General features: G+C 38.2%; 1 protein-coding gene across 1 annotated transcript; it reads left to right on the top strand.

The window, feature by feature from the left end:
* The first annotated feature begins 310 nt into the window (after positions 1–310).
* NDUFA4 (NDUFA4 mitochondrial complex associated) lies at positions 311–7,803 on the top strand. Its single transcript, XM_003921254.4, has 4 exons — positions 311–477; positions 1,595–1,683; positions 2,832–2,892; positions 7,595–7,803. Exons 1-4 carry the CDS (start codon positions 436–438, stop codon positions 7,649–7,651), a joined length of 249 nt encoding a protein of 82 aa, XP_003921303.1. The 5' UTR covers positions 311–435; the 3' UTR covers positions 7,652–7,803.
* The last annotated feature ends 4,766 nt before the right edge of the window (positions 7,804–12,569 follow it).

Genomic DNA, 12,569 nt, shown 5'->3' with positions numbered 1-12,569 from the left:
AGGCGCCGCGGTAGAGAACCTCACGCGCTGAGCGCGCGCCCGGCGCGCCCGGGCGTCAGTCGCATTTTTCAATACGCGGCACCCTTGGAAAGTGCCTGTCTCGTCAATGGAAGGGCCCTCTTTTTCACAAAAACATTTCCCCTCAGAAATATGCATCGCACGGCACGAAAGGCTTTTTTCTCTAGGAATTGGAATGATGGTAGTCCGACCAGGTCAGGACGGACACGTGAGTAGTTGGATCTAAGCAGGCACTGTTAAGGACAGTCGCATCCGGGCCCTCCTGTCGCGGGCTGCCCTCCCAGCCAAGGGTCCTTCAGGTAGGAGGTCCTAGGTGACTTTGGAAGTCCGCACAGTGTCAGTGCAGATACTATTTAGCCCGGGACTTGGTGACTGGGCTCATTTTCTTCTTTCCAATCGTAGGTCTCTGCCGCAAACATGCTCCGCCACATCTTAGGTCAGGCCAAGAAGCATCCGAGCGTAAGTTCGTGACCTCTCTTCTAATGTCTTATCTTACCCTTCTTGTGTGGGGGTGCGCCTCCTTCTGTCCCCTGAGAGCATCCCCGTTTACAGTCACTTACCGTCTGTCAGACCAGATCCTGCCTCTCCTAGTGTCATGTGAGTTGCCCCAGGCCTCTGAGCTGTGACCTTCTATGCCATGCCTGCTGGGGTTTTGTCCTGTAGGCAGAAGGTGAGGGACACTGCCAGGAAAAAAAAAGCTAGTGAATATTGGAACAGTCTGGTGGCCGCGCTCTTTGGCAGGTTGTGTGGTCCAGGAGAGTTAGATGTTCGCTGTGTGGGTCAGAGACTAACATAGGTCAGGTTCCCTGTGTGTTATACCATTTCTTAAGGATCTTTTATTCACCCTATTGCATCACCAGGCCTTTTGGTAAATAAGAGGGGTCCGTAATCTTGGAATCCTCACTTTGTCTGTACGTCGTTGCATCTGGGGGAAGTGTCGTAGTGCGGAATTTAATTGCGGTTAAGTTCTTTCGCTTCTCATTTTCCCCCAGCACACCAACGTATGGTAGAGCTTAAAGTCTATGCAATCTTTAATCTGTCTTAAATCCAGTTCCCGAAATACGTAGCAAGCATTGGCAGCAATACGGTTTCAGAGATAATGCTTAAAGCCAGTATTTGTAATAGCTATGTTTGCTGATTCAGACTCTGTTTTTCATACATCTTTATGGAGGCACCCTTAAGTCATTTGCAAAGAACTCGTTTTTCAAGCCTCAGGATAAAGGAAGCCAGAAAATTTAATGGGAGTGGCGTGTAAATATTAGAGAGGTGAAGACTTGATAAGTTTTCTTAGAAATTTAGAAATGTGCCTAAAATTTGCTCCACATTAAAAAATAAGACAATTAAACCATAATCATCTTAATATCCTTTCCAAGTTCCATTCCTTTTCTTTAGAACACGGTTATGGGAAATCTTACCTCAATGTAAGATCTACCCTTATTTAAATTTTAATACAAAATAGCGCAATAGCAGTTTGAGACTTGGAAATCAATTTGTGGAAAACTACTGTAATCTCGCTTTGGCCAGTGCCTTAGGTATTTGAACATGGTTATTAACTCTATTTTGTGTTTGGTTCTAGTTGATCCCCCTCTTTGTATTTATTGGAGCTGGAGGTGGTGGAGCAACCCTGTATCTCTTGCGTTTGGCATTGTTCAGTCCAGATGTTTGGTAAGTACTTAAAAATGTTTGTAACTGGCCAGGCGCAGTGGCTCGTGCCTGTAATACCAGCACTTTGGGAGGCCGAGGTGAGCGGATCACGAGGTCAGGAGTTGGAGACCAGCCTGGCCAATATGGTGAAACCCATATCTAAAAATTAAAAAAAAAAAAAAAATAACAAAAGATGTTTAAAACTTTGATAACGTATCAAGGCAGTGTAGGAGCCAGTCTTTGCAGGAAGATAACTTCCGGTAGTAGAAAGAAACATTTGGCCGGGCACGGTGGCTCAAGCCTGTAATCCCAGCACTTTGGGAGGCCGAGGCGGGTGGATCACAAGGTTGAGAGATCAAGACCATCCCAGTCAACATGGTGAAACCCCGTCTCTACTAAAGATACAAAAAATTAGCTGGGCATGGTGGCACGTGCCTGTAATCCCAGCTACTCAGGAGGCTGAGGCAGGAGAATTGCTTGAACCCAGGAGGCGGAGGTTGTGGTGAGCCGAGATTGCGCCATTGCACTCCAGCCTGGGTAACGAGCGAAACTCCGTCTCAAAAAAAAAAAAAAAAAAAAAGAAACATTTACAGTCATATAATAAGTTCACATCTCAACTATGCTGACTTCATTTACTTTTTTCTTCATGAAATTACTAATTTTTCTGAGTCTCGTGTTTTTCTTTGGTAAAGTAGAACTTCTAATACCAAATCTTGTAATGTTTTGAGGATTGACATAATAATAATTGTTTTTATAAAATAATCTTGATTCTTGGTACATGTAAATGCTTTTTGCCTGTACTTCCACATTTGTATTTGAAAAACAATAGACAATTAAAAGATTGATTCATCATTATTCTATGCACTTTTCCACATATCGCTTTATTACTGAAATGGAAAGCTTTTGTGAAAGGTAAAAAGTATCTTGTGATAGGGAGAGAGATAAGAAGAAATGCTCCAAGAGGTTCTGTGTTCTACCTTTTTTCTAATTGATTATATGAGATTGCTTATTATAGATCCTATTCTTGTTTCAACTTCTTAATGAAATGACACCTTACTCATCTAATAGAAAATAATATTGATCTATTCAAAAATGTATTCCTAAGTGCAAAACACTGTTTTAAATAGTGCTTTATTACTATAATAATCATAATGTTTTGTTTATTTTAGTTGGGACAAAAAGAATAACCCAGAGCCCTGGAACAAAATGGGTCCCAATGATCAGTACAAGGTAAACTACAAAATCGTTTTAAAATTGTTGAAAATTGTGTTGTAATAAATTTTGTCATGGGACGGGTTTTCTTGAAACTGGATATATGAGTAAAATTCTATAATATTGAACTTTGAAGAGCTGTTAGGTAATCTGTGAAGTGAAAATGGTATATTGCTCTAATAAGTATCTTTTCCTAGGTATTGTATTGCTAGTATAACAAAAGAAGGAAAAATAGTATAGCTGTCATTTACCTTTTTCTTAGTTCTTAGATAGTGTAACACAGTGTTCTCAAACTTCATTGTACATAGAGCATGTGGAAACACAGATTCTTCACCATTATCCCCAGAGATTCTGGTTCAGCTGGTCCATTGTGGAGAATGAAAATTTAGAGTGATCTGTGGAACTACTCTTCCAGAGAATGATTTCGTGGACTGAGATCATTTATTGATTCCCCAAACGTAACCTTCCTGTTGTGTAAAAACTTGCATAAGAAGACCCTGCACGGCGTCAAAACCAAAGCAAAGTCAGGTGTGGAAGCTCATGCCTATAATCCCAGCACTTTGGGAGGCTGAGGCAGGAGGATCACTTGAGATCAGGAGTTCGAAATCAACCTGGCCAATATGGTGAAACCCCATTGCTACTGAAAATACAAAAATTAGCTGGGCATGGTAGTAGGGACCTGTAATCCCAGATACTAGGGAGGCTGAGATAGGAGAATCACTTGAACCTGAGAAGTGGAGGTTGCAGTGAGCCAGGATCATGCCACTATACTCCAACTTGGGCAACAGAGCAAGACTCTGTCTAAAAAAAAAAAAAAAAAAAAAAAACCAAAAAACCAAGGGCAGCTTCATTAAGATACCACATTAAGATACCATACCATTCACATACCACACAGTTGACGTGCTTAAAGTTTATAACTCACTAACTTACGCACTTTCCATAATATCAAGCTGCTTCATCAAAAAAAGTGTATGTGGCAACAGCACAGAACATAAATCAACAGTTCTTGATTTATTGCTCTCAAGAGCAGGGTCCCCAGTCAGTGTGTCCAGCACTCCTTGGCATATATATATCTATGATGGACTATCATTACTAATAGGAGCTTGGTTTTTTTGGAGACAGAGTCTTAATCTGTTGCTCAGGCTGGAGCACACTGATGTGATCTTGGCTCACTGCAACCTCCACCTTCCAGGCTGAAGCAATTCTCGTGCCTTACTCACCCAAGTAGCTGGGACTACAGATATGCTGATTTTTTTGTATTTTTAGTAGAGATGGTGTTTCGCCATGTTGGCCAGGCTGAACTCCTGGCCTGAAGTTGATCTGCCTGCCTCAGCCTCCCAGTGCTGGTCTTACGGGTATGAGCCACTGTTCCCACAGCCTGATAGGAACTTTTAAGATCACCCCTTGCTGACTGCAGGTTTTCCACTTAACCTAGGTATAATTTGGCTTCTAAATCCCTAAATCAGTCTCCTTACAAGAAGAAAATAAAAATGTACTGGCTAAGCTGAAACAGCTGTCTCATCTCTGTGTTACATTTTGCCTCAAAAAAGATAAATCGGCATCCTCATTTATTCTTGTGTTATGAATTTATTTAAATTAAGTCCATTCCAGAGAAAATAATGTCACATACAAGAAACTTTTAAAAAGTAAACAAAAAATCTAGCATGTTTGGTCCTTCCACCAAAGAGTGTGTTGGAGTCTGTGAGTATGTGTAGTTCAAAAAGTATAATAGATGATGCTGATAATGCAGCCAGTTTGCTAATGTTCTGAAATATCACAACACATGCCACTATGAGGTCTTGGGAACTGAAACTGAAAATGTGACCGCAACAAAAACCTAATGTGTGTGGCATAACCTGGGCTGTTAATAGCTATGACACTGACATCAGAGTCTAGAAAGATGAAGAGTGTCATTTATATAATGACAGAAATGAAAAGGAAGCAAATCCAGAAACTTGAGAACCTGGAGTGAATGAAACCTACCTACTACTTTTCCTGAAACAATTCATTATGGTAGACTAGATTATTATCTCCATCATTCATAATGTCTCACCTAAGAGAATTTGTTTTTCTAGCCCACTGACATCAGATTTGATTTGTGACTTGTTCTGGGAAATTATGAGTTGGAGGAAATGATACTTACCACTCTTAAACCATTGTGTGGTTCCTCTGTTGTTCCTTTACATCATGAGACCAAAATTGACAAAGGGCTACTCATTCACCTTAGAATTGGAATGAAAAAATATGAAGCAATCAACATACAAATGGCATATAATATGAATGAAAAGTAAACTTTTATTGTAAGCCACTAAGACTGGAGTGTGTTAATTTGGGCTGCCATAATGAGATACCATTGACCAGGTGGCTTAAACAACAAATTTATTTCTCACAGTCTGGAGGCAGGGAAGTCTACATCAAGGTGGCAACCATTCTGTTCCTGATGAGGGCCCAACCCAGTTATGTCCTTACAAGATCGAAAGACAGGAGTGAACCCTCTTGTAAAGGCATTAGTCATGAGTATTCCACCTTCATGAACTAATTACCTCTCAAAGGCCCAGCCATCAAATACCATTACATTGGGGTTACAACATGAATTTTGGGAGGACATAAACATTCAGTCCATAGCAACAGGTTATTTGTTGCCATGCTATAATCTAGCAAAAGCTAATGAATAAAACATCAAGAAACAGGACCAAAGTGAGATTTGAGCATTAAGGGCCCAGCAGCACTTCCCAACTGAATAATAGTTGAAGCACCTGAAAGCTAAGATCAGAATATGTTGTGCGTTTTCAACTGTTGTTTCAGAGACTCAAGGTAGCCAGCATTAAACTGAGAAAAAGAATAGAGGCAGAGAAATTGAAAACAGGTTTTAAAATTCTAGAGAGAATTTTGAGTATAAAACAAATAAATCAGAAGCCTGCTTAGTTTTAAGAAACTTGGCAAAAATACCATGTATGTGCTTTTGACTCTGCTTGGGTATAGGGCCTTGATCCTACTTTTTATTCAGTGTTTGGCAAGTTGTAGAACTTGATCTCAATTACCTCTTTTAAGAATGAGGAGGGTTATTGTGATAATTAACTAAGATATACATGAAGCATCTAGCCCAGTGCCTGGGCAGGAGCCCAAAAATGTTTATTTTTCTTTCCTTTGTATGTATCTGCAGACCCTTCTGTAAATTATTTCTAATATTTTGTTAATATGTTAGAGGATAGCATAGTAGTTTCTTTATTTTAAATCTCATTGTCTAGGTTAATTGCTTCTTAAGAGAACACTAGCCGGGCGCGGTGGCTCAAGCCTGTAATCCCAGCACTTTGGGAGGCTGAGGCGGGTGGATCACGAGGTCAAGAGATCGAGACCATCCTGGTCAACATGGTGAAACCCCGTCTCTACTAAAAATGCAAAAAAATTAGCTGGGCATGGTGGCGCGTGCCTGTAATTCCAGCTACTCGGGAGGCTGAGGCAGGAGAATTGCCTGAGCCCAGGAGGCGGAGGTTGCGGTGAGCCGAGATCGCGCCATTGCACTCCAGCCTGGGTAACAAGAGCGAAAACTCCGTCTAAAAAAAAAAAAAAAAAAAAAGACAACACTGTCAGGACAAAGAACACTGCTTTATGGCTTATGTATGATTTTCTGTCTGTAAAAACCTGTATCTGTCTGTATCTCAAGGATAACTTGGGAATAAGCTTTACAACCTTAGGATTTTTTTTAATGAATAAAATAAGAGTTTTTCAATCAGAAATAAATAAGTTAGGATATATTTGAAGAAATAAAAGGGTTTGAAGAAATAATGAATATAGATTTATGAATATCTTGCTTAAAAACCCTGAAGAAAATGTGTATCATTCTGAAATTGTGGTTCTTCTGGAGATAAATAACATAGTCTTCGAGAAATTATAGCATGACCTGTTTAGCATTCTTTGGCACAAGAATGAATAAACCCAAGATTTTTACCCTTATTTGGGCTTATGTCCTTAGTAGAAATTCTGGACTAGTTTCAAATATGTCATTTTTTTTTTTAAGTTACTGGGAGTAAGAGACAGTTTTTTTCTTAAGCAATCACAGTAAGATTTATTTCTAAAATTAATTTTGAGTATAAAAAAATTTTGGGAAATATTAAACAGCAAAAGTACCGTATTATTTAAAAGCCATTGCCAGAGGTGAAGTGTCAGTTTGATATTGAATACAGCCTGGGTTAGGAAATTACTGAGAGAGAGAAAATAACTGAAAAGTTATGTAAGTCACAAAACAAAGCAGTATCTTATATTACTAGCCTCTTTTTTTTTTTTTTGCAAGATCTGTCCCTCTAAATTAACAGCAGTTCATTCAGCAAGTAGGGAATGTAATTCTTGTTATTCCTCTATTCTGTTGGCGATGTACTTAATAGAGTTAAGATGAAAACTTACCAAATTGGAAATATGTATAGAAGGAATTCTTACTCACTTTGAAATAGGAAAATTTTCTGTATAGGTTCCAAGTAGTAGACTGTACGAACACTGCTCTTCTGAAGTAAATTGGTATTTTTACTTTGCCAAAACTATCTTTGAAGGCTGGAATTTTAGGTATAGTATTTTTCTGTGAATGACTTTTATGTTGTTAAATATTCTTTTAAAAATTTATATCTATAATTGTTACTATCGAAAATCGAATACAAAGAATTCTAAAACGTTTGTACTGTCTCTGTGTATTTGAGTTTACTTAAAATATCTTTTTTTCTCTTCCAAGTTCTACTCTGTGAATGTGGATTACAGCAAACTGAAGAAAGAACGTCCAGATTTCTAAATGAAATTTAAAGCTGCTTTAAAATGAAGGTCTTCCAGAAGCCATCCGCACAATTTTCCACTGAACCAGGAAATATTTCTTCTCTAAATGCATGAAATCATGTTAATGTAATCTATTGGTGATTACACTGATTAATAAATAACTGAAACTTGGTATGTGTCACTTTTTTATGCTGAAAATCTGCTCTGAACTTAATTACTAGAGAATAGGAAATTATTAGAATTTAAGGAATTTCTTAAATTTCTATAGTTTGAAAATATGACTTTAAGCTGCTTTAATAAAACACTTCCATTTTGTGTATTGACCATTGGTAACTTCACTAGAGCATACATAACAACTGGAACTGGAAATTATACAAAAGTAAATTGGGAAGGATACTCAAGCCTCTGACGCTGGCAAAATGGAAATCTTTGAGTTTCTCTTACTGACTATTGTTAAAGTGTGTGCAGTTTTTAACAATGGTTTTCATTTGACATTCTCTTTCTTACGATTTTCAAGGTTATCAGTTGTTCATGTCCTGGGATTGAAGTTGAAATTTGAGTCTAACACTGCTAACCATGGTGCTAGTGGTCAAGAGATCTTGAGAATTTCTCCTGCTGAGACTTAGTGCAGATTTTCTTTTCTTTCTTTTTTTTTTTTTTTTAATTTTTGAGACAGAATCTCTGTCCCCCAGGCTGGAGTACAGAAGTAAAAACACAGATCACTGCAGCCTCGACCTCCTGGGCTTAAGAGATCTTCCTGCCTCAAGCTCCATAAGTAGCTGGGACTACAGGTATGTGGCACTATGCCCAGCTAATTTCTCTACTTTTTTTTTTTTTTTTTATAGAGACGGTTTTGCCATGTTGCCCAGGCTGGTCTTGAACTTCTGAGCTTAAGCAATCCACTCTCCTCAGCCTCCCAGAGTGCTGGGATTACAGATGCGAGCCATTGCACTCAGTCATGGTACAGGTTTTCAAAGACCAGGAAGTATATTCATAATTTTAAGGCGGGGAATATAGCAAGTTTTCACATAGGTGTATGTAAGTCATCACATCATAGAAACTGGAGGAATTCAGTGACATTGATACTGGATTTTAATATATAAGTATACAGTTAAATGTTTACAGTGTAGTAGGAACACATTTTAAATGTCAGGAACTGAACTAAGAATTTGAATTACATGGATTATCTCAAAAATTTTGAAATTTAAAAATTTTTAAGCTTGGGTTAAATTATTTGAATTCATTCTGTTAGTCAAATGGTGGATATTTGAACCCATGTAGTCCTGAATGTAGAGTGTGTAGAGTATTTTCAGTTACCAGACTCCATACTTTTAGCTCCAATGTGTCATGCGTAATTTCAATCTCTTTTAAGAGCAGGTTTTCTCAGCCTTGCCACTATTGACTTTCTAAAAGACAGTTTTGTTTAGTGGACCATCCCATGCGTTTTAACATGTCTAGCAGCTAACCTGGATTCTGCCACTACAGACCAGAAGCACTCCCCTCCAGTCCCACCGGCCATAAAAAAAATGTAGGCATTACCAAATGTTCATTGGTGGGCAAAAATACATCATTCCTACCTCTGTTGAGAATTACTGTAGATCCTCTGACACAAATTGCTGACCTTAAAGTTTAAAATTATGTAAAGAAACTGTAATGTTTTTGACATGATTGAAAAACATTTAATTAAGCAACTCCAAATAAATGCTACATTAAGACATTAGTAATAACATTTTCTAGTACTGAGGATCATTTTATGGATCCTTAAAGTTTCTTAGAGTAGTATCTTCTGTTTTGTGTCTATGCTTGGACTTTGCAATGTAAGGATAAATATTAAATTTGGCATTAAATATGGTACATCTTAATGAAGAAGCAGTAATAACTGCTATTTAAGAAACTTCAAAGGCAATCTAAAGAAATTGTCATTTAGAAATGCATCAGATATCAATGCTGCCAAGATAGATAACATGCTCTTTTTTTCTTTGAATGTTTAGAATTGTGCTTTTGCTTTTGCCGTGCTTTTTTTTTTTTTTTTTTTTTTTTTTTTGAGACTGAGTCTTGTTCTGTCACCCAGGCTGGAGTGCAGTGGCATGATCGCCCTGACTGCTTACTGCAACCTCTGCCTCCTAACTTCAAGCTATTCTGCCTCAGCCACGTGAGTAAGCTGGGATTACAGGTGCCTGGCAAATTTTTGTATTTTTTAGTAGACAGTTTCACCACGTTGGCCAGGCTGGTCTCAAACTCCAGACCACAAGCAATCTGCCTGTCTTGGTCTTTCCAAATGCTGGGATTATAGTCGTGAACCACCAAACCTGGCCCTACTGTGCTTACATATTCAGAAAACAGACTGCTCTGTTGGTTACTCATGTTAATGAAGTCAGCAGGCAAAGCTGCATTTAAATACAGATGTCATCAGGTAGCATTTACATGGATTTAAAAATTTGCAGTTTTCCCAATTTGCAGATGCTTCCCAGTAGGTACTTGTCTTAGTCTATGTTGCTATAAATGAATATCTGAAACTGGGTAATATATGCAGGAAAAAAGGGTTATTTGGCACATGATTCTGCAGGCTGGAAGACTGGACATTTGGTGAAGGTCTCAGGCTGCTTCCACTCATGACAGAAGGCAGGAGTAGCTGGTGTTTGCAGAAATCACAGACAAGAAGCAAAAAGAGAAGGGGGAAGTGGCAGATTCTTTTACATGACCAGCTCTCTTGGGAGCAAATAGGAGTGAGAACTCACTAATGACTGAGAGGGCTACATGAAGCCATTCATGGGGGATTTGTTTTTATTACCCAAAACCTCCCATTAAGCACCACCTTCAACATTAGGAATCAAATTTCTTTTTGTTTTTTTTTTTTCCCCACTTTCAGACACTGAGTCCTCCTGTGTTGCCCACCATGGAGTGCGGTGGCTATTCAAAGGCACAAATGTAGTACACAGCAGCCTCCTGGCCTCAAGTGATCCTCCACACTGACTTCCTACTAGCTGGGATTACAGGCACATGCCACTGTGCCCAGTGGAGATCAAATTTCATGAGGTTTGCAGGGGACAGACATGCAAAATAGAGTAGTATTAAAAAAAAAAAAAAAAAAAACTAGAAATAATTGTACTGAATTTTACTTCTTTGAAGTTTTTTACCCAAATCTGGTCAGATTTTATCCTTACCACTCCACTAAAAATGCTTCTGTTAGGGTTATCAGTGACCTCTGTGAATTCAAGTTGATCACCAGTATCACTTTGACCTAGCAGTTTGGTAGAGCTCCTCCTTGAAGCACTCTTCCCTTGGTTCCTGGGACACCGTACTGTTTTTGTTTCCCTTCTACATCACTGGCTTTTCTACTCTGTCTGTTGCTCATGTCCCTTTGTTTCCTGAGCTGCTTTCTGTTCCATTTATTTGTTTATTTAGAGAGGGTCTCTCTCTGTCACACAGGCTGGAGTGCAGTGGCACATTCAGGGCTCACTGTAGCCACCACCTCCCAGGCTCAAGCCATCCTCCCACTTCAGCTTCCCAGGTAGCTGGGACTACAGGTGTGTGTCACCACACCCAGCTAGTTTTTAATTTTTTTTTTTTTTTGTAGAGGCAGGTTCTTACTATGTTACCCACCTTAGTCTGGAACTCTCAGCCTCAAGTGATTCTCCTGCCTTGGCCTCCCAAAGTGTTGGGATTACAGGTGTGAGCCACCACACTTGGCAAAATGAGCTTTTATAGGTAAGGCAATTACTATATATTATGGCAGAATAAATATTACTTAAACATTAGTTATTATGAACATTGAAATACATTTATTCTCTTCCTTTAGAAACTTTAATGGGAAAATTTCAAAAGCCGTATTATATAAAATTTGGAAAGAAAAGGACTATTTGGTAAAAGCTTATTCAGCTGTCAACAATCTGATTAAATAATTTTTTTATTGCAAATATCATTGATTTCAACACATGAGCAAGGTGACTGCCTTCTACACCAAAGCTGTAAGTATAAGAAGTGGTATGATTTATATTTCTCCCTAGGTTTGCTAAAGCAATGCCTGTCCACATAGCGTGCCATAATAATGTTCCACCCTCTCTGATTTGCATTATGATTCAATGAATTGAAATTCTAGTATGCAGGTCATCTCTCCTAGGTTGAAAATGATACTGAGTTAATCCATGCCTGATACTGAAAGAATTATTTTATGCTATGTGAATGACAAACAGCATCTGGAAAAACTCAGGTCTCTTCCCCTGATGTTATTTTTTTAATTTTAAAATGCAGCAGCTTGTATACTTTATAATAACCTTTTTCTGTTTGTTCCTAAGCAGAAAAGGACAGGAATTAATTCTACACAAGATTTTCAGACCTCCATCCTAGGTGAAGATACATTGCAAACTTCTTTTTTAAACTTTGCTAAAGAGTTATTTAATCTTCCCCGTTAGACAGTTCCAACTTATGTTAGCTCTTCTGATTTTCTGACATTACAATGGTGCAAAAGCAATATGCGCATCATGATATATGATCATTTACTCAATAAATTATATGAGATATTCAACACTTTATTATAAAATATGCTTTGTGTTAGATAATTTTGCCCAACTATAGGCTAATATAATTGTTCTGAAAATGTTTTTAGTCTCAGCTATGATGTTTGGTAGGTTAAGTGTATTAAATGCATTTTCAAATTAGATGGGTTTATTGGGATGTAACTCTATTGTAAGTCTAGGGGCATTTATACTATATTTAAACATCTTAATTTGCAAAGCAACCTTGTTAGGAGAATCCTGTTAAATTACTTTAATACTCATATTTTCTTTTATTTTTTTCATCCATTGTCTCAGAATATGAAATTCTGTAATTTTAGAAAATTTGTCTGATGCTCTCTCTTATTTACTTGCAGTCAGTGGAGTGCTGGTAAATGTTTAACGACCAGATCTTCAGAAGGAAAAATTCTGATTTGTAGCATT

This window comes from Saimiri boliviensis, chromosome 10 (genome assembly GCF_048565385.1).
Source record: "Saimiri boliviensis isolate mSaiBol1 chromosome 10, mSaiBol1.pri, whole genome shotgun sequence".
Lineage (NCBI taxonomy): Eukaryota > Metazoa > Chordata > Mammalia > Primates > Cebidae > Saimiri > Saimiri boliviensis.
The sequence above is the reverse complement of the archived record's forward strand: the minus strand, read 5'-3'. Positions and strand labels throughout refer to the sequence as shown.

What these genes read in the sequence shown, in the direction of transcription:
- NDUFA4 (XM_003921254.4), top strand. Translation starts at nt 436, where the DNA reads ATGCTCCGCCACATCTTAGGTCAGGCCAAGAAGCATCCGAGC. An exon ending in AGGCCAAGAAGCATCCGAGC is followed by an intron (nt 478 to 1,594) that starts GTAAGTTCGTGA and finishes GTTTGGTTCTAG; the next exon opens with TTGATCCCCCTCTTTGTATT. An exon ending in TTGTTCAGTCCAGATGTTTG is followed by an intron (nt 1,684 to 2,831) that starts GTAAGTACTTAA and finishes TGTTTATTTTAG; the next exon opens with TTGGGACAAAAAGAATAACC.